At 26.1% G+C, this 18,697-nt stretch overlaps 3 protein-coding genes and 1 non-coding gene across 4 annotated transcripts; 2 read left to right on the forward strand and 2 right to left on the reverse strand.

Annotated features, from left to right (window-relative positions):
* The first annotated feature begins 1,238 nt into the window (after positions 1-1,238).
* Positions 1,239-3,185, forward strand: LOC128964157 (tyrosine-protein kinase fyna-like). Its single transcript, XM_054310717.1, has 5 exons — positions 1,239-1,606; positions 1,701-1,804; positions 1,864-2,498; positions 2,573-2,786; positions 2,965-3,185. Exons 1-5 carry the CDS (start codon positions 1,239-1,241, stop codon positions 3,183-3,185), a joined length of 1,542 nt encoding a protein of 513 aa, XP_054166692.1.
* A 342-nt stretch (positions 3,186-3,527) lies between these two features.
* LOC128964158 (uncharacterized) lies at positions 3,528-8,935 on the reverse strand. The gene is made up of 17 exons (XM_054310718.1): positions 8,827-8,935; positions 8,685-8,737; positions 8,420-8,567; positions 8,262-8,345; positions 7,988-8,170; positions 7,811-7,915; positions 7,636-7,737; positions 7,478-7,559; positions 7,245-7,360; positions 6,892-7,183; positions 5,510-5,559; positions 5,126-5,417; positions 4,964-5,035; positions 4,727-4,899; positions 4,193-4,662; positions 3,947-4,127; positions 3,528-3,703 (listed from the first exon to the last, which is right to left on the reverse strand). The coding sequence occupies exons 1-17, from the start codon at positions 8,933-8,935 to the stop codon at positions 3,528-3,530; spliced, it is 2,688 nt and encodes an 895-aa protein (XP_054166693.1).
* Positions 8,936-10,256: 1,321 nt separating this feature from the next.
* Trnaw-cca (transfer RNA tryptophan (anticodon CCA)) lies at positions 10,257-10,328 on the forward strand. The gene has a single exon. It is a non-coding gene; the product is annotated as a tRNA-Trp (tRNA).
* A 988-nt stretch (positions 10,329-11,316) lies between these two features.
* On the reverse strand, positions 11,317-17,165 carry LOC128964159 (cytochrome P450 4c3-like). The gene is made up of 5 exons (XM_054310719.1): positions 16,880-17,165; positions 15,615-16,019; positions 14,520-14,589; positions 13,327-13,643; positions 11,317-11,927 (listed from the first exon to the last, which is right to left on the reverse strand). Exons 1-5 carry the CDS (start codon positions 17,163-17,165, stop codon positions 11,317-11,319), a joined length of 1,689 nt encoding a protein of 562 aa, XP_054166694.1.
* Positions 17,166-18,697: the final 1,532 nt, after the last annotated feature.

Genomic DNA, 18,697 nt, shown 5'->3' on the forward strand with positions numbered 1-18,697 from the left:
CAGCGAAGAGGTGGAACAGGTTCAGATGCAGTCCACTGATGATACCTATGAAGATTATGAAGAGCCACCTCAACAACAACAACAAATGAGCGACAACTCGTTTGCTTCGGCGCTGACCAACTCGGTGTATGTGACCACTGTTAACACAATTCCTGCACCCGATGTGGACACTAATCGGAATCTAACTGTCGATGACGTTGATCACGGCTGGGGTGACGATACTATTGTCTGAAAACAAGACTTAATATTTGCAAATTTTAAAAATATCATAAATATATTTATATATTGAAAAATATAGTGTAAAATATTTTTTAATATTATTATCTACAAATAGCAATTAATTATGAATTATTAAGTAACAATTATAAATATTGAATATTTTAATTCAAATATATGTATAATAAGTTAATTTTAATATAATAAATAATAATAAATGTATTTATATTATTTTAAATATGTGATATTTAAGAAATAAACTAAATATCAAATAATATTTTAAATTATTTTAATTTAAAATATTAATTGATTTCGCAATTTATGCACAAAATAATTAAACTAATTTTTTATTTTTATTTTTACTAATACAATATTATATCAAATATTATAGTAAGAAATGTTTTTTTGACGGATGATTTATTATTATTGTATTTATTATTATTACTGTACAGTATAATACTGTAATATACTGTAATATTGTCTAATCATATCTATACATACATTTTTGATTGACTATCAAAACAAATTGTCGGATCAGTCGTTTGGTTTTCACATTAATTGTTTGACTTTGAAAGGAAACAGTGCTTCCCATATATATATATAATATTATAAAATTAAAAACTATTTTTTTATAGACTCTATATATTGATATATTTAATTATTTATTTGTTGAGCATCCGCGACTCTAAAGTTGTTATTTTATAACACAAATAACAAATTGATTATGAATGAAAATAAAAAATATATTTTATTTATTATTGTTAAAATTGGATATTTAATGAAATTATCGAAATAAAATAATTTTCACAAAAAAAAGAATTTATAATAAAAATAACCAAATTTTTATTTTAGTGTAATTTCTATATATGATAACAAAAAAAAATAATATTAATAATGATTATTATTGTTTTTTTAAATATAATATTATAAAATAGTCGAATATATTGATAACTTGAAAATTATCTATATATATATATATATAAATATAAATTTAATAATAATAATGTGTTTGTGTTGACACAATGGGTAACTGTATTCATACAAACTCGAAGCGACCAATTCGAGGCTTACCACCCGTTCCCTGTGAATCGGCAAATGGAGACTACGCTCAGTGTAATTATGGCAACAAAAATGGCTCAAATTCGCGGTCCTCATCGCTATCCAAGCCCTACGTAACTACCATTTCAAACGCCAAAAAACGCAAAATAGTGATCGCATTGTACTCGTATGAGGGCCGGGATGAGGGAGAGTTGAGCTTTGAAAAGGGCGAAAAACTGATAATCCTTAACGATAAGGAACCGGACTGGTGGCTCGCAAAGAGGATGACCAGTGAACACAGCGGTTATATACCCATGAATTTTGTCGTCGAAAATATCATCGAAACCGAAGAGTATATATATATTAAAACAATTAAGATTCAGATTATAATCTGAAAAAATAATATATATATATATATATATTTGTATTTATTTTTCAAATAAAAGTTGGTTTTTTCCGAAAACATCGCGACGAGAGGCGGAAAAACTACTTTTATTGGACGACTATCCGAGGGGCACATTCCTCATCAGAAACAGTGAACAGGGATCAGGTATTATATTTATAAAATAATATTATTATAGATAAACAATACTCTATATGACCCTAAAGGGGCTTTTTCACTATCCATACGTGACTTTGATGCCATGAAACTGGATCACGTCAAACATTATAAGATCAAAGAGAAAATGGATGGACAATACTATATAACCTCTCGGCGCTCATTTATCAAACTACAGGATCTGGTGGCCCACTATTCACAGTCATCTAACGGCCTGTGCTGTCGTTTAGATAAGTCGCCTCCAAAAGGACCCAAAGGTCCCGGTCTTAACTGTCATCAAGAGATATATAGAAGAGATCTGCAATTGATCCGTGAGTTGGGAGCCGGAAATTTTGGCAAAGTATACTACGGACTATTCCGGGGCGAGACAGAGGTGGCCATCAAAACACTGAAACCGGGTTCTATGTCTCCCAAAGCTTTTCTACAGGAGGCGACTATTATGCGAAAGTACAGACACGACAAACTGGTTCCTCTTTACGGCGTCTGTTCACTGGAACAGCCGTTGCTTATCATCACTGAATACATGTGCAACGGATCACTACTCGACTATCTTCGTAATAGTTCTGAAGGCGAGTCATGTACTGTCATCGATCTGATAGATATGGCGGCACAGATAGCATCGGGAATGGCATATCTAGAGAGCATTAAAGTAATTCACAGAGATTTGGCCGCCAGAAATGTTTTGGTAATTGATTTATTTTGTTGTTATACAAAAAAGTGGTATTTTATTAATTTTTATTAATGGATAATCAAAAAAAGGTCGGTAAAAACAAAGAAGTAAAAGTGGCCGACTTTGGTTTGGCCCGAATTATTGATGAGGACGAATATATTGCAACAATAGGCGCAAAATTTCCAATTAAATGGACGTCACCCGAAGCGGCCAATAAGGGAAGGTTTACGAGTAAGTCCGATGTCTGGTCGTTCGGCATATTGCTCTACGAACTGATGACCAAAGGAGGCATACCATATCCAGGTGCTTAATCACAATACTTAATGTTTATTTTTTAGACATTTCTATAATAAATACATTTGAGATTTATTATGTATATTGATATGTAATAATTTATACATATATAATGGATTATGTTATTTGTAAATGTCAATAATTTAATTGCAATTATTTGTTATTTATTGTTTATTGTTTTATTAAGGGATGACTCACAAGGATGTGTTAGAGCAAGTCGACAGGGGCTATAGGATGCCCCAACCCACGCATGGTGACTGTCCTAATACTATATATCAGATTATGTTGGAGTGTTGGCATCGAGACCCTGATAAGAGACCTACATTTGAATATTTATATAATTATTTTGACGACTTTTTTGTGGCCAACGAACCGCGCTATAAGGATGCCGATGAGGTCAGGTTTTGAAAAATAATAATAACATAACTGTTTGCACATTAATTATCTTTTTAAAAAATGTTTATATTCATAACCATAACTGCAATTTTGATTTTGTTGCTTTTAAAAACAAATCACTTATTAAAATATGTTTCATGTAATAATTAATTATTGTAAAATCATAAATACTGATTAAAGTTTCATACAGTGTAAGCAAATATAACATTATTTTTTATTAAATGCACAATTATATAACATTTTTTAAAATAAATAATTATTTTGTTGTCATACTAATAATAATTGATTATTATTTGGATAAATAAATAAATAAAATATTTTATATTAATTTATGTGACATTTTTTTCCACTCAATCAATATTTTGTTTGTTTTGATTTTATAATCACTACCGACGAGGCCATAGTTATGGTCAAACAGAATACCAGTGCCAGTGTTCCCATAAAGTAGACGACATAACGACAATCCTGGCGACCGTCGGTCTGACCAAACCATTCATTGAGCACCGATTGGACATCAGAATTGACCACAGCTTATGACAAACAAATAATAATATCATTAGAAACTATTTGATTGTTTTATCAAAATTTAATAAATATATCATACATTTCGATATAAAAAATTTCATAAAATAACATTTTTAATAATAAATATAATACAATAGTTTATATGAATATAACATAAATTTGCATTTAACAGATATATATAATATTATAACTCTGTTTAAGTTATATTAAATTAATATAATTAAAGTTTTGACTAAAAAAATAATTACCTGTTTTTACTGATGGCATAACTATTTTTAATTGTAATTCTTTGGAGTAGTCGCTGGTCTGCGAACTGTTATTGTTGTCGATTGACTCTAAGATATTGTCAGTTGTTGTCATATTAAGTGATCGTTTGCGTCGTCTTCGTCGTCGTCCGTAACCAATTTGGTCGTCATCTATACATCTCATCTAAATTAACAATAATCAGTCATTTTTAACTTATTAACGATTAACTGAGTATTATATATAAATACTGGTTGACAGTCTTCCTCCTCGACACAGGCTATCACTTTGGCAGTGATCCGAATGGTTCCACTTTCATCCATATCTTGAAACATGAATGCCTTGAAGTTGAAACTGACGACCAAATTGTCGTTTGACTCTTGAACCGGATGTGTCGATGCTATCGACCGATAAACTGGATTACGGCAGCCATCGCTTAACACGAGAAAAGCCGCGTCTGGTATTTGACGCTTTTGACGAATTGTCCGATTATTGCTGTCATCAGTGGTTTTGCTGAACCTCGAAGGCGCGGGTTTTCTTATATTCAAAGCGTTTGTAAAAAACCTGTTAACGTTGCTATCAGTTGAGTCTCTTTCATTGGCGGCTGTGGATGAGGTTTGTCTTAACGAGGATAACGTAGAAAAAGAGGACAACCCTCCGGAGGGTGACTGTGGTATCATTTTATGAATGGTCACATCCTTTATCATAGCATATTTCCAACCTTAAAGATTAGAAGATAATTAATGTTTTTTATAAAATAGACTTTTAATATAAAATATAAATACCGTCTCCGGATCTAATGGTAGCTCTCAACTGTACTTCTTGTCCGACTTCAATGACATCTTCAGTGGGAATCATACGACTAAACGAGTTTTCGTTATCTGATTTGAGATATACATCCAGATTGCAGTCAAAGTCAAGAGGAGAACTACTGAATACAGTCCGCAATGGATTTTGACTAAAAACAACAAAAATTATTTTATTCAATCATTAAATGTCTTGTCTATCAATAATTGTCTTACATTTGACTTTTAATGTCGAGGACATGGTTTCTGACAATAATCCTTTCTCGTGGTCTACACATTAGTGTAATACTATTTTTTAAAAAAGATATGTCATATTTTCAATTCTGATTTATCACTAAATAATGTGATTTATGATATCAATGAAAAATTAATACTTACACTTCATCTTCAGCTGTTCTGAGGGATCCAATCAATGGAAATCTGAGCGAAACTGACATCCAAACGGCACCATCGGCTGCCTTCTGTGTTTGGACACCACAAGACTCTAAATCCTGTATTTTAACCAAAAACTTGTTGCTTCCGATTGACGTCTGTTTGATGACACATTGATCCGATATACTCGGGTTGACATTAGAGGCCTCATTAAAGACGGGAACCGTACCGAAACCGGTCGGCAGTGTTACGATGGCATTGAAATACTCTTCATCGATGTCTTTATTGCATTTAATGTCTTTATTTACATTTTATTTTATTTTTTAAAATATTATAAGATTGATTACTTTTAATTATAAACAATTTTAAAATAATTATATATTGACTTACTTTCGGCGTAAGCACCGTTAGATCGAGAGGTAGTACTAGACTTGCCAGTGCTGGAGCCAATACGCCAATCGGTAAATGTTTCAGTTTGTTTAAGTTTAATTAAGACAATTGATTTAATTAATACTAAATTAATTATTAATAACTTTATAAGCATTTTTTAATACATAATATAAGTTTGATTTTTTATATATAAAAATAATTTTATTTTGAAAACAAATTTATGAAAAAAAGACAGTCATTTCATGTGACTTACTATTAGACAAATCATATCATAAATGATAGATAAATATATAAACATTTTGGCATATGATTGAAAAAATTATATAATCATATTTTTAAAGACAATTACAATACCGGTAATAAATTAAAATCCCATAAAATGTTGTTCAGGATATGATTTTACCTATAAGTTATTTAAGTGTATTTTATATAACAAAACTAAAATAAATCATTTAAAAAAATATTTATTTTAATAATACAATTAGATGTTAAACAATTGTCTATTTTCTTATACTGTACTATAGTTTTTCACTGATTGTCAAACAAACAAAACAATGTTTTTGTTAATCTGATTAACGGATTTTGTTGTACAGTATATGCAAAACACAATACAAAGTTTTTGTTTAAAGGCAATAATGCTATAGTTATGTACCTCTTGAAGATACCCACCGTTTTTTGCTATCTAATCAATACATTGATGTTATCGGTTACCTGACTGTCCTTCACATACTATATTGTCATACAAGTAGTACTAATTATACTGTATGTGTGTAACTCCGACAATAGGTCACCAACTAGTGGTCAAACAACTTGTTTACTATTAATAATAATATTATTATTATAATGTCATCAATTTTGAAACTTTAATTGAACAATACACTGATTTTGGTTCATATTTCAAAATATAATTATAATTTTATTTTATTTATATTATAATTTATATTCAATAAATAATATTTTAATGTTAAATTATATATTGTTTTACTTTCATACATTAGTTAGTTTTGATAGATTACTAGTATAATATTTTATGATTATTTAGTAATCATTATCAATAATTTATCAAAGTCATAAAATTCATAAAGGTCAATTAATTTAAGTACAGATAATACAACAATTAAATAGTGTATAGTTTTGTTTAAAATAAAACAGTAATATTTGATTAATTATTAATATACAGAATATATAACATATTAGTCTTCATTAATAAATGGTATAAATTGTGTAACCGTTGCATCAGTTATTGATGAATAATCATTTTGATTGATATTACTCTCGCAAATGGTTTGCTATAATTAATAGTATAATAATTATTATTATTTGATATTAGTTTATAAAATAATATACAAATAAAATTGAATCATTCGTTTTTTTGTCATTACTTTAAATTTTTTTGTACTTTCATACTAACCTTTTCGCTATCGTATTCATAGTTTTCAAAATGTCTTAAAATTAGACATAACGGACAATACATGAGATTCATGAGACCCACTGCACGGATCAGCGTTGAAAAGTCAACACCTAATTGAATGAGTTGTCCACTGATGAGTGGCCCCAATGAATAGGCCAAACACACGGCTGTCTGTGCGATGGCATAGACACTGCCGTAAAGTGTAAAATATTTGGTGTCCACTATATTAGCCAAAAATGGCATAATTGCCGCATCTATGGTACCTGAAATTAATTCATTAATTATATAAATAGCTTTACTTATAAGTACTAATTTAATAGCTACCAATCCCTAATCCTAAACCAAAATGAGGAATAATTAAGTGATTCATATTTGATGCTAATGGTATGGTCAGTGCGCTTAGGCCTACCAGTGCTAATGAGATCATAGCTGTAATCCATCTTTTATAATAATTAAATATTGATATAATAATAATATAATGCAATTGAATATTTAATTAGTTTTAATTATTTATATTAAAAAATGATTAATTTATTTTTCTAGACTATAATAAATACCTTTTGCATTTGTATGCAAAACATGATATTAAAAAATTAGTACCAATTAGATAGCCAATGCTGTCAGGAATAAATACAGTTCCTATTAAATTGATAAAAATATAATTATAAATTAAATATAAAATTAAAATATGCTTAAATAAATCATATTTATAAACCTAATTGCCATTTTTTAGGTTTGGGATCCATTGTCTCAATGAGCCATAGAGGCAAACATGACTCCAGTATAGACATCGATGTTGTCGACACAGCAATCATACCTATTGTAATAAATAATTAAATTTTGTTATAATTCTAGACATGTTATATAATTACTAATAGCAGTTGTTTTACCTATTGATACTATAATGTATTTATCAGATATAATGTTCAAAACAGGTATATCATACAGAAAGCTTCCATATCTTACTGACCAATTAAAGGTTGTCAACTGTGCAACTATTTATAAATTTTTAATCGATAATTTATAAATAATAATCATAATTATTATTATTATTAATACAAATATACCAATTAGTAAAACTGTCAACAATGCTATGATAGCAAACGGAGCCGATTTTCCCATAAACTCATAAAGAAATCCGCCAAATGGATAGCCAATTAAAACACCGACAGCCATACCTCCCAGTGCAAAGCCCATGACTGCCGATCGGGTCTCCTGTTTGGGATACATATTGGCAATCATTGCCATACCTAATAGTTTAAAGTTAATTTAAAACAAATTAGAGATCAATTAGGATTAGTGTTAATAAATTGATATCTAAAGTAAAAATTTAATTATAACCGGAAACAGTTATAAATGCCGAAGCGATGCCTTGAATACAACGGGGAATTAATAGCATAATAAACGACTCGCCCATCAAATACACTGAAAAAATAATTTTAATTAAATTAATTAAATATATTATTTCAAACTAAAAATTGTCTTATCTATTGACTTACTCAACGATGACAGCAATAGGATAACAGATCCGGTAATCTGAATGACTTCATAACCAAATCGATTGATTAAAGGACTGACAAAGAAGTTGCAGAAGAATTGGACGAACGCTTTGGTCGACAATAGAAAACCCAATCTTCCGTTTTCGTCGTCAAACACAGTGTTTGAATGCATTGATATTATATTTTGATAAATAAGACTCAGATTTTCATTTTTCGTTAGATTTGTATCAATTATATTACGAAACAATGGCATCGATAATGTTATTGTATCGCTTGAATTGTCCATTAATTTGTTCAAATAGTCGGGAATTACTGGCACTTGGATTTTGTAAGTCATCAAAATGTTTTAAATTATATATATTTAATATAAATATGTTAATCAAAAATATATTTAATCTTTGACTTACCCACCGATGTTAGCAACAGGTTATCTATAAGTATAGCCAAATATATTAAGATTATTGAATATCTGGGCGTACATTGAAAACATTCAAATAGTTTACTTAAATTATTCATATTATGTAAATTTCTTAACATAATTGCAAACATATTGCATAATATATAAAAAGTTTTTTTAGTCTATCCTCTGCCGCTTATACTCTGTATAACATATTATTGTTATTATTATGTGATCAGAAAAATAATTTTATAATAAACAAGATTTTTGATAGTCTAGTGTTTCAAATAATAAATTCTTTTACCACAAAATTTTTATATCAAATGCGATATAAAACCACTAAAGTCTTATTAAAACACTACTATACCTTACAGTACTATAATATTAATGTTTTATATGATATGTGGTCTTATATTTGCTTTTATTATTTTTTTGTAAATTAAAAATAAAATTTTTGTACATATTTTTATCAGTACTGAAACAGACTGTTTGCCAAACAATACCCAATCAAGTGTTTGAAGGATTAGTTAAAATGAAAGTATAGTGAAGTTTATATTAAATATTAAATAAGAGTAAGTAATTCATTAGATTCATTGATGTAATTGTTTATTTAAAAAATCAATTTTTTGGAAACTAAAAAACAATATATTTCATTAAAATTTATATAATCTCTACATTTATTAAAAAATTATAAATATAATTTTTTAATAAATAAAATATTATATCAAATCGATTTAAAAAATAAATTACTAAATATAAAACATGTCTTACTATAATCTCTACTATATTATATTAAATATATAGTTTAAATTAATACTTATAATTTATAATGTTATAATGATAAATAATTTATAATGCTTTAACTTTTTTAAATGCAATAACATTCACTACTACTGTATATATATATAAATTATATATATATATTATAATCTATGATAAATAAAATAATAGCATTTATTTATATATAAAAAAGTTTGATTTATCAGATTAATAATATAACCAAAATTTTAAAAAAAACTTATACTATAAAATATGTTAAATAAAATTATGATAATTAATTAATTTGTATACATTATAAAAACTTGTGCTATTAATTAATATATGGTAGAGTAATATTGATAACATAAGCGCCATCTATTTACAATTATTATCAATCGATTAAAGGGAAAACATTGTATTATAAATGTGTGCCTAAATAGTATTTTTTAGACACAATTGCCATTGAAATAATACATGTGTAATACATGTATTACTATTATTTAGATATATAACAAATTGTAATTTATTTTTTGAACTACATATAATTATTGAATTTATTGATTGATGATAACATTATTAAAACTTTAACTTAATAATTGTTATTAAATTGTTTGCTTGAGCTTAGGCTTAGAAATTAGTATACATTATAAATAATTATTCAATACTAAGCTATGTATGTACGGCTCGGTGGCGCAACGGTAGCGCGTCTGACTCCAGATCAGAAGGTTGCGTGTTCAAATCACGTCCGGGTCAATGGTTATTTTTTTGCTTATACATTACCTTTTTATTTTTTTTTTAATTTTTGAAATTTTGGTTAATGTATTATATATAAATTTTGGTCTATTTATTTTTTAAAATTAATATTCAGTACGTATATTGTATACTAGTATACATTGTGAAATTAATACAGTTATTTTTGTTTTGTTTTACTACAGAGTAGTAGTAGTAGTACTAAATAGCACTGAAAATGTTTGTAAGTTTCAATAGAGTATATAAACTTATGTAATACTGTGTATATGTATAGATAACTCATTGCCTGTCCTCGAGCTCCTGGAGGACCTTCAATATAATTAATCTGTATTTTCAATCATATTTTTATTTTGACAAACAATCAGAAAATAAAAATTAAGTTTTTATAATATTTTTAATGTCTTTTAATGTCTTTTAATGGTTTATAACTTTAATAAATTATTCAAATATAATTAATTTGAGTCAATGACATTATTTTATAACAATTTTTATGACTATAAAGTTAATTTAAATTTATATATTATAGAAAATAATTTTTATTGATTTTAAATGTTATAAAAAATTTATTGTTTTATAATATATGAAATATAAAGTAACTGTAAAATATATTAATTTATTTAAATGGCATATTGTTACGAATAAAATATGCAATAATTAATATATGTATATTTTTGTATTTTATTTATTTATTTAGTTATTTTAAAATTTTATTTCATTGATAAATATTATATAATCTAGAATAAGATTATATTTTTATCATATCTAAAATAAATCAAAAATTTGTTAAAAATAATTATCCTATTAATTAATTTTTCTATATTTTAACTAATTTACAAAAAAAGTTAACATTAAAACTTAATTATAATAAAATTAGTCAATATAATAAAATAAACCAGGGTCAGTAGTATTTAATTAAATTCATTAAAAAAATATGTTAATCAATAATAATTTAAAAATGATTTTAAATGTAATTTATTATTAATAGTTGTCATTAATTTTTACTTCTCTCATAGATTCTAACTTTAATGGGAACTTTGGGTCTAAACACCATTTCCATTTGTGTAGTAATTTTATCCCGGTGCTCTAACGACTCGAAACGGAAGTTCCGCAACAGGAATGCCAGCACTACTTTGAGCTCCGATATAGCAAATCTCTGGCCAATACAGTTACGCGGACCGGCCGAAAACGGTACAAATGCAAACGGGTGTCTGCCCACAGAGTTTTCCGGTAGAAATCGATCCGGGTCAAATTGTTCCGGATTGGTCCACACTTTTGGATCCCTGTGCAACATATAAATGTAGACAAATATGATGGTACCCTCGGGTATCGTATAGCCATTGATTTTCATGTCATCGTGAAGCCGACGCCCGATAAACGGTACGGACGGACACAGTCGCAGCCCTTCCTTAATACAACACTCCAGGTATTTGAGTTCTTTGAGTTTATCCAATGATAGCAAAAACTTTTCGGCATTTTTCTCGGCCATGTCCTCCGTCTCCTCAAAAATGGTGTCCACTTCGGAAGCGGCTCGGGCCTGGATTTCGGGACTGTGACCCAATAGGAAGATTATCCACGAAAGAGCCATTGCTGTTGTGTCGTGACCTGTCGTCAAAAAAAATGGATACAACAAAAAAAGACAATACAATTATAAATTTGAATTAAAGTAGGATTTAATGTGTTTTTGTCTGTTTAATAATCCTTTAACTTAATTTTTTTTTAAATACTGTATAATCTTATAAACTTAATTTAATCAAATATTTATTGATTTTTTAAATGATATTCTGTAATTTAAATTATATATCGTATATAATTTAGCATAAATTTATTTTCTATAGGAATACATAAAATATTTAAAAATCTAATTAAACTTATACTGTATATCTGTTATCGCTATAATAATAATATGTTTATGTTATATGTTTGTAATGTTTGTTGAGAAATAATAATATTTTTTTATTTGATTATATTAATAATGTAAATATCATTTAATATTTAAAATAATTGCAAAAAAAATATTAACCAATTTGGTTAAAAATTTGTATAAAAAACCAAACAAAAAGATAGATAAACAAACCATATATATTAGCTATTAATAAGTAATAGAAAATTTAATTTTGCATTATTTATTTATTCATTTTACAAATAAGAGCTAATAATACAGTAGCAACAAAAAAATATTTAAAAATATTCAATCATTTATTATTTATGAGTAATAATTTTAGTTAAAAAAATACTGAATTCTTATTTCTTATATTAAAAATTCTGAGTTATTTGTTTAAAATAATAATATTATTATTATTAAAAATTAGTAGTAATCATAATTTTTTAAAGTATAATAATTAATATATTATTAAAAATAATTTTTATTAATTGAAATATATAAGTTTGTTAATTATAATTAAATATATATTTTTTAATTCAGTAATATTAATATTAATTTAATATGTTCTTTATATAACTAATATATTTTTAAATAAATACTGCATATTATAAATCTATTTGATTCAGTAATTCATTAGAAATCTTTAGTTTTTAAGTAATTAATCATTGAATGAACAAAAAAATCCATTAAAGTGTGACTCAATTATACAGATTACAGATAAAAACTTTTATTTTATTTTTATAATGTATTACAAGATTTTACTATTTTCCTATAAAAATACGATACAATACATGTTCAACAACAACAACAACAATAACAACAACAAAACAAAATAATAGGAAATGAATTTTGTCTGTTGTTTGGCTATAATTAGGCAAATAAAAAGGATTTAAATGCATATATAATTAACGAAAAATAGTACTGAAAAACTTGTTTACAATGAATACTGAATTCAATGCAATGTATGGCTGAATGAATGAATGGAAAGTATTATTAAATATATATTTACATTGGGTTTGCATTTAACTATTGGACTATAAATCCCACACTTAAAAAACCGCACAAACAAAATGACATACATTTGTTGCCATATATTGTTAAAAAAATATGTGTCCATACCTTCAAACATAAAAGTGTCCACTTCTTCTCTGATGTCCTCTTCGCTCATTTCACCGCCAGTGATGTGATGGTCAAGAAGTAGATCGAGAAACGCTTTTCTTCGGTGTTCTTCACCGCCATCGTCGCCACCGTTTGTCTTATAGATATTGAACGAATTGTTTAAGATATCGGCCTTTCGGTCGCGAATCACTTTACGCGTGAATGCGTGTAATTTTATCAGATTTTCCGAGAATCGGTAGCCCTTTTCCGATCGATAGTAGACCTGATCCGACCAATACGTGGGCTGTAATAGACGCTCCAAAAAGCATTCGCCAACCCTATAGAAATTGTTTTCAAAAATGTTTAATAATAATTAATAATTAATATTTTGTTTTAATTAATATTTTTAAATTACTATATTGTTAATAAAAGTGTTGTTTAATAATAATATTTCTATAGAAATTTGTTTTCAAATTTTCAATAATCTATTCAATTGTTTATAATGTTTGCTGATTAAAAATTAATTCAATTTATTTTTAATAAAAAAATATTGAAACACTATATTATGTATTTTATTCATATTTTATAATCTAATTGAAATCTCTCTCTCTCTCTCTCTCTTTCTTTCTTTCTCTCTTTCTTTCTTTCTTTCTTTCTCTCTCTCTCTCTCTCTCTTTCTTTCTTTCTCTCTTTCTTTCTCTCTTTCTTTCTTTCTCTCTCTCTCTCTCTCTCTCTTTCTTTCTCTCTTTCTTTCTTTCTTTCTCTCTCTCTCTCTCTCTCTCTCTCTCTCTCTCTCTTTCTCTCTCTCTCTCTCTTTCATTGATAACTTTGTTTGTGATTATTAAAGCATTTAATAGGTATAATGGATTTGGAAAGCGCTTTCACTCCTAAAATCAATATATAAACACAGAGAACAAAAGGTTAGGTTAGGGAACGGTATATACAGTATAACACACATATATAATGTATATACTGTATATATATACAGTATATATACCGGTATATAATATGTATAATACAATAATAAAAGTAGGATTTTATCGATGGATCAGTTATTAAATAAAAATGATAGCAATGAAGAAAAGGATGAATGAATGCCAAGAATTAATCCTTAGAGAAGAATAAGAAGAAAAAGTCAAAGACGACGACGACTTAACTTAATATATAATACAATAATAAGTGAAAAAATGACAATTTATTTGTTATAGACTTACTCAGTAACAGACCGACAGTAGCCGTTCCTATTGTTGCCCTGAGCTCCGATCGATACACCCATTATTGTTTCTATCCATACAGTAAATGACAATATGATTATCAATCGGTAAATCATTTGTTACATTATTTAATTGTTTTAAATTAAATTAAAAATTATATAAAATTGTTAATTGAATAAATTATCATACAATGCTAAATAATATTTAAAGTAAGTTTTTATTTTATATAATCGTATAGTTTTAAAAAATATTTATATTTGTATTTTAAGTAATAAAAAATAATTTCTAAATAAATATTCTAAATAAATAATACTAATTTTTGTTAATTATTTATGTTATTTACGATAATATGATCAAATGACAAAATAATATATTATTTATATAATAATTAGCATTAAAACCTATTTGTAAATATATCCTTAAAATTGTGATTTACACTAAAAATAAATTAAAACTAATAAGTAGTAATTTTGAGGAATATAGTCAACAAATTAATAAACTAATTGAAATTTAATGTCAAAATAAATTATTTTTAGCATTATATGAGACTATTATTATTACTGTAGTTTGCTGTATTAACTAATAAAACTAAAATTATTCATTAATAATATAACTATTTAATTATAATAATAATAATACACATATTATTAGTTGCTTTTAATTATTTAACCTATTATATACCGGTAAATTATTATATGAAGCAAACAAACAAAAAAATCAAAACAAATATAACAATGGAAAAATCGGTTAATTAAAACAGTATTAGTGTTTATTATATAGTGTACTATCCCGGGCAACAATATTACTCTTAAACAGTATATATATATTATATTTATAATTGTCTCACAAATTGCATCCCTTATTATTATTATTACAATATATGGCAATTGTCATAATATAATGAACACGATATCAAAAAATTATGGGATTTTAATGAACTGTGCGATACATTAATCGGCAAATGATGTCGAGTTGTATGACATACAGTTGCTCTGAGAGCACATACACACACACAGACAAGTAATTATTTGTAAGTATAGGTCAAGTAGGGTTAGGTTTATTATATATAATTGATTGATAATAATAATAACATACGGCAAATGATGTCCAAAGTACAGGCAGTAATCACTGGCACGATATCAACGACAGTACAATTGTGACATTTTCTGCGAGCAATTTGCTGTAATTTGTTGATCAATATAACCGACTGTTCATTGAAAACCGGGACGAAGTCGTGCAATATTTTGAAATGAAAGGCCGGCACCAATAGCTTACGCCGTGATCGCCACTTTTGACCGGTCGATGTGAGTAATCCCGTGCCCAACCAGGGATGCAAAAACTTATATTGTGTTGACTTTTCCAGTAAAAAATTGTTAGACAATACAGACTCAACAGTTTCGGGATTCCAGAGAAAGACCATCGGTTCCCATGAAAGCCAAATGCGAAATATCTTCTCTTTGGCGTAAACTATGGTATAACCGCTAACCGCTTGCATCAGATCTATTAAGTTTGTTATTAATTAATTAAATAAAATTTTTAAAAATTTAATAATAATATTCTTTTACTAATTAGGCATTTAAATGAAATGAAATTTAAATTTAAAAATATTTTTTTGATAATTTTTTATTTTACAAGAGATAATTTTTTATCATTGCATACATCCAATGATTTTTATTTAAAAAATAGACAATTAATTTTTAACTTAATAATAATTGATTTTTTATAAGACTACTTCATAGCTAATTCAGACAATTAAAGTTATATACTGTATATATATGATGTATTATATTTATCTTATTAATTAATACAATTTTAAATATAACTCATTAGTAACTTTTTTTTAATTTTTTTATTATATTTTGTATGTAAAAACAAAATCGTCAATTAAATTATGACATATAATTTTTTTATAATTTAGTTAATGAAACATAAAAATCGTAAATAAACACAAAGCATTAAAATTCAATTACTATATATAAAAACGACATTTAATGGGAAATTGTTGTCTTTATAAAATATTATTATTTTAGTCAATGTGTATAACGTGTGTCTATATTTATTGTGTGATTAGTCGAGAAATAAATTGCACTCAATATAATTTTATATATAAAAAAAGGTAAAATAAAACTAATAAAAATAGTATTAACGGTAAAGAATAGAATTATATACAGTATATAAATATATTGTTATATAAATGAACGAAAATAAGAAACAAAAATAATCTATAAATAAATACTAAATAATATTAACTAAATACTGTACATAACATAACAATAATAAGGCATAACAACAACAACATCAACAAAAAAAAGTTTGAGTTATAAATTAGTTATATAATAAAGAAATGGTTATTCACTTACTTACTAATAGATTCTTGGATTCCTCTGACTCGCTCATCATATTCTTGAGTATAGCCAGAGGAACGTTACCCATAATTGCATTAAAACATTTGGGTCCCGGCATCTGGTCTATGGTATGGCACTTGCTTTTGATTAGCCTCAGCCATGGTATGAGCCGTTTAGTGACAAACCAGATAATGGCCAAAACAATGAACGCCCGGACCAGTGTTGTTGTCGTTAAATTAGTCGACACTCTCGACGATAGTCCCTGTATTAGTCCGGCTATTTTGCTGCCGATTACAGACATTTTTTCTATTTGTCGACAATCTTATGATACTATTTAGGGTATTCCTCAAACACAGACACAAACAACTATTTATTCATTTTTCATAATATTAATAATAAAAATTATATATTAAAAATATTTTCCATATACCATACACTATGCACTATATATATATATAAAATAGCATTCACCACAAAAATTTAATTAAATATTTTTTTGCCTAATAATATTGAAAAGCTAAAGATTGTATTTCACTCAAAAAATATATAATAATAATAATAAAAATCCTTACTGTCCTCAGGAATGTCTAGAAATTGTGTGTACGTGTATTATGTCGGCAATGTCTATACCTTTTTTTTTGTTGTTGTTTTGAAGGCATTCCGCTACAATGACTTTTTACCGGAATGACAAATAGCCCAGAAATATATCTATATATTTTTAAAAAACAAAAATTATATATTATTTATTATTACTAGTGTTTATATATATGTTTAATAATAATTAACTTTCTCTTACTGTTGTTATTATCATATTATTGCTCTACTATACTGTTGTTGTAGTAGTAGTACTAGTCCTTGAAGTCATTAATAAAATCATTGGTAAGATACCTACAAAAGTTTTTTTTTTAAAATAAATTTATTTGATTTATTGAACTTTTACATTAAAAAATACTATAAAAATCAGTACAAATAGTTACTGTATTAGTAATAAAATTTTTTTCCAAAATTTGATTTCAATAATAATTTTGAATAAATTTTAAATTAAAATATACTAATCGTTTTGTTTCAATGCTAGTCTATACTAGCCTATACTATAGTCTATACTATATATGATTTTTAATGTAAGATTTATGAACTTTTTTTAAAACTCATTATAAAGTACATTATTTATCTATTTTATAGAGGAAATATTGTATGTATTTTTTCAATAGCGTTACCATTTAGTTATGTAACAACAATATTATGCCCATAATTATGTATAAACTACTTGTGCGACAATTTTTATGACAATTATATTTACATTTTGTATGCTAAATTATCTATTATTATTTAATAATATTTTATAAAGAGTATTTATTGTACATTATTGTAATATAATAGAGTGTCCTATATATAAATAAAATAATATTATTGTTATTGTTTAATAAAGTTTAATGTTATATTTTATTATAATTTTTTGAAATAATATTTTTAATTTTTTAAAAATATAAATTAGCATACATTAATATATTTTGATATAATAAATTAATTTTAAATAATTGTATTTTCAATCTATTATAAGATAATATACTGATATAATATACAGTATATCATTTTGTATTATTAATAAGTTCAATACTGTAAATTTATTAATAATAAAAATAATTATTTAATTGATTTCAAAAATAATTAATAATGAAGTATGAAGTATGAGATTATTACAAATTAATCATAAAAATTTTGGGTGTAAACAAAAATATTTAACTTTTTAATGAATATTTTTTTATATTAATAAAATTATGTCAAACTAATTACAAATATGAAATAGACATTTTAAGATACAGTACAAAATAA

Source organism: Oppia nitens, unplaced genomic scaffold, assembly GCF_028296485.1.
Source record: "Oppia nitens isolate AA-2021 unplaced genomic scaffold, nextdenovo-longstitch-racon4-pilon3 scaffold8_pilon_pilon_pilon, whole genome shotgun sequence".
Classification (NCBI taxonomy): domain Eukaryota; kingdom Metazoa; phylum Arthropoda; class Arachnida; order Sarcoptiformes; family Oppiidae; genus Oppia; species Oppia nitens.

Excerpts from the sequence above, each read along its gene's own strand:
- LOC128964157 (XM_054310717.1), top strand. The coding sequence starts at position 1,239 with ATGGGTAACTGTATTCATACAAACTCGAAGCGACCAATTCGAGGCTTA. Across the intron at positions 2,499-2,572 it reads TGGCCGCCAGAAATGTTTTG|GTCGGTAAAAACAAAGAAGT; the intron begins GTAATTGATTTA and ends AATCAAAAAAAG. Across the intron at positions 2,787-2,964 it reads AGGAGGCATACCATATCCAG|GGATGACTCACAAGGATGTG; the intron begins GTGCTTAATCAC and ends TGTTTTATTAAG.
- LOC128964159 (XM_054310719.1), bottom strand. The coding sequence starts at position 17,165 with ATGTCTGTAATCGGCAGCAAAATAGCCGGACTAATACAGGGACTATCG. Across the intron at positions 16,020-16,879 it reads ATCCAAGAATCTATTAGTAA|ATCTGATGCAAGCGGTTAGC; the intron begins GTAAGTGAATAA and ends CAAACTTAATAG. Across the intron at positions 14,590-15,614 it reads TACTTTGGACATCATTTGCC|AAACAATAATGGGTGTATCG; the intron begins GTATGTTATTAT and ends CTGTATGGATAG.
- LOC128964158 (XM_054310718.1), bottom strand. The coding sequence starts at position 8,935 with ATGAATAATTTAAGTAAACTATTTGAATGTTTTCAATGTACGCCCAGA. Across the intron at positions 7,738-7,810 it reads ATACATTATAGTATCAATAG|GTATGATTGCTGTGTCGACA; the intron begins GTAAAACAACTG and ends TTATTACAATAG. Across the intron at positions 3,704-3,946 it reads TATGCCATCAGTAAAAACAG|CTGTGGTCAATTCTGATGTC; the intron begins GTAATTATTTTT and ends GTTTGTCATAAG.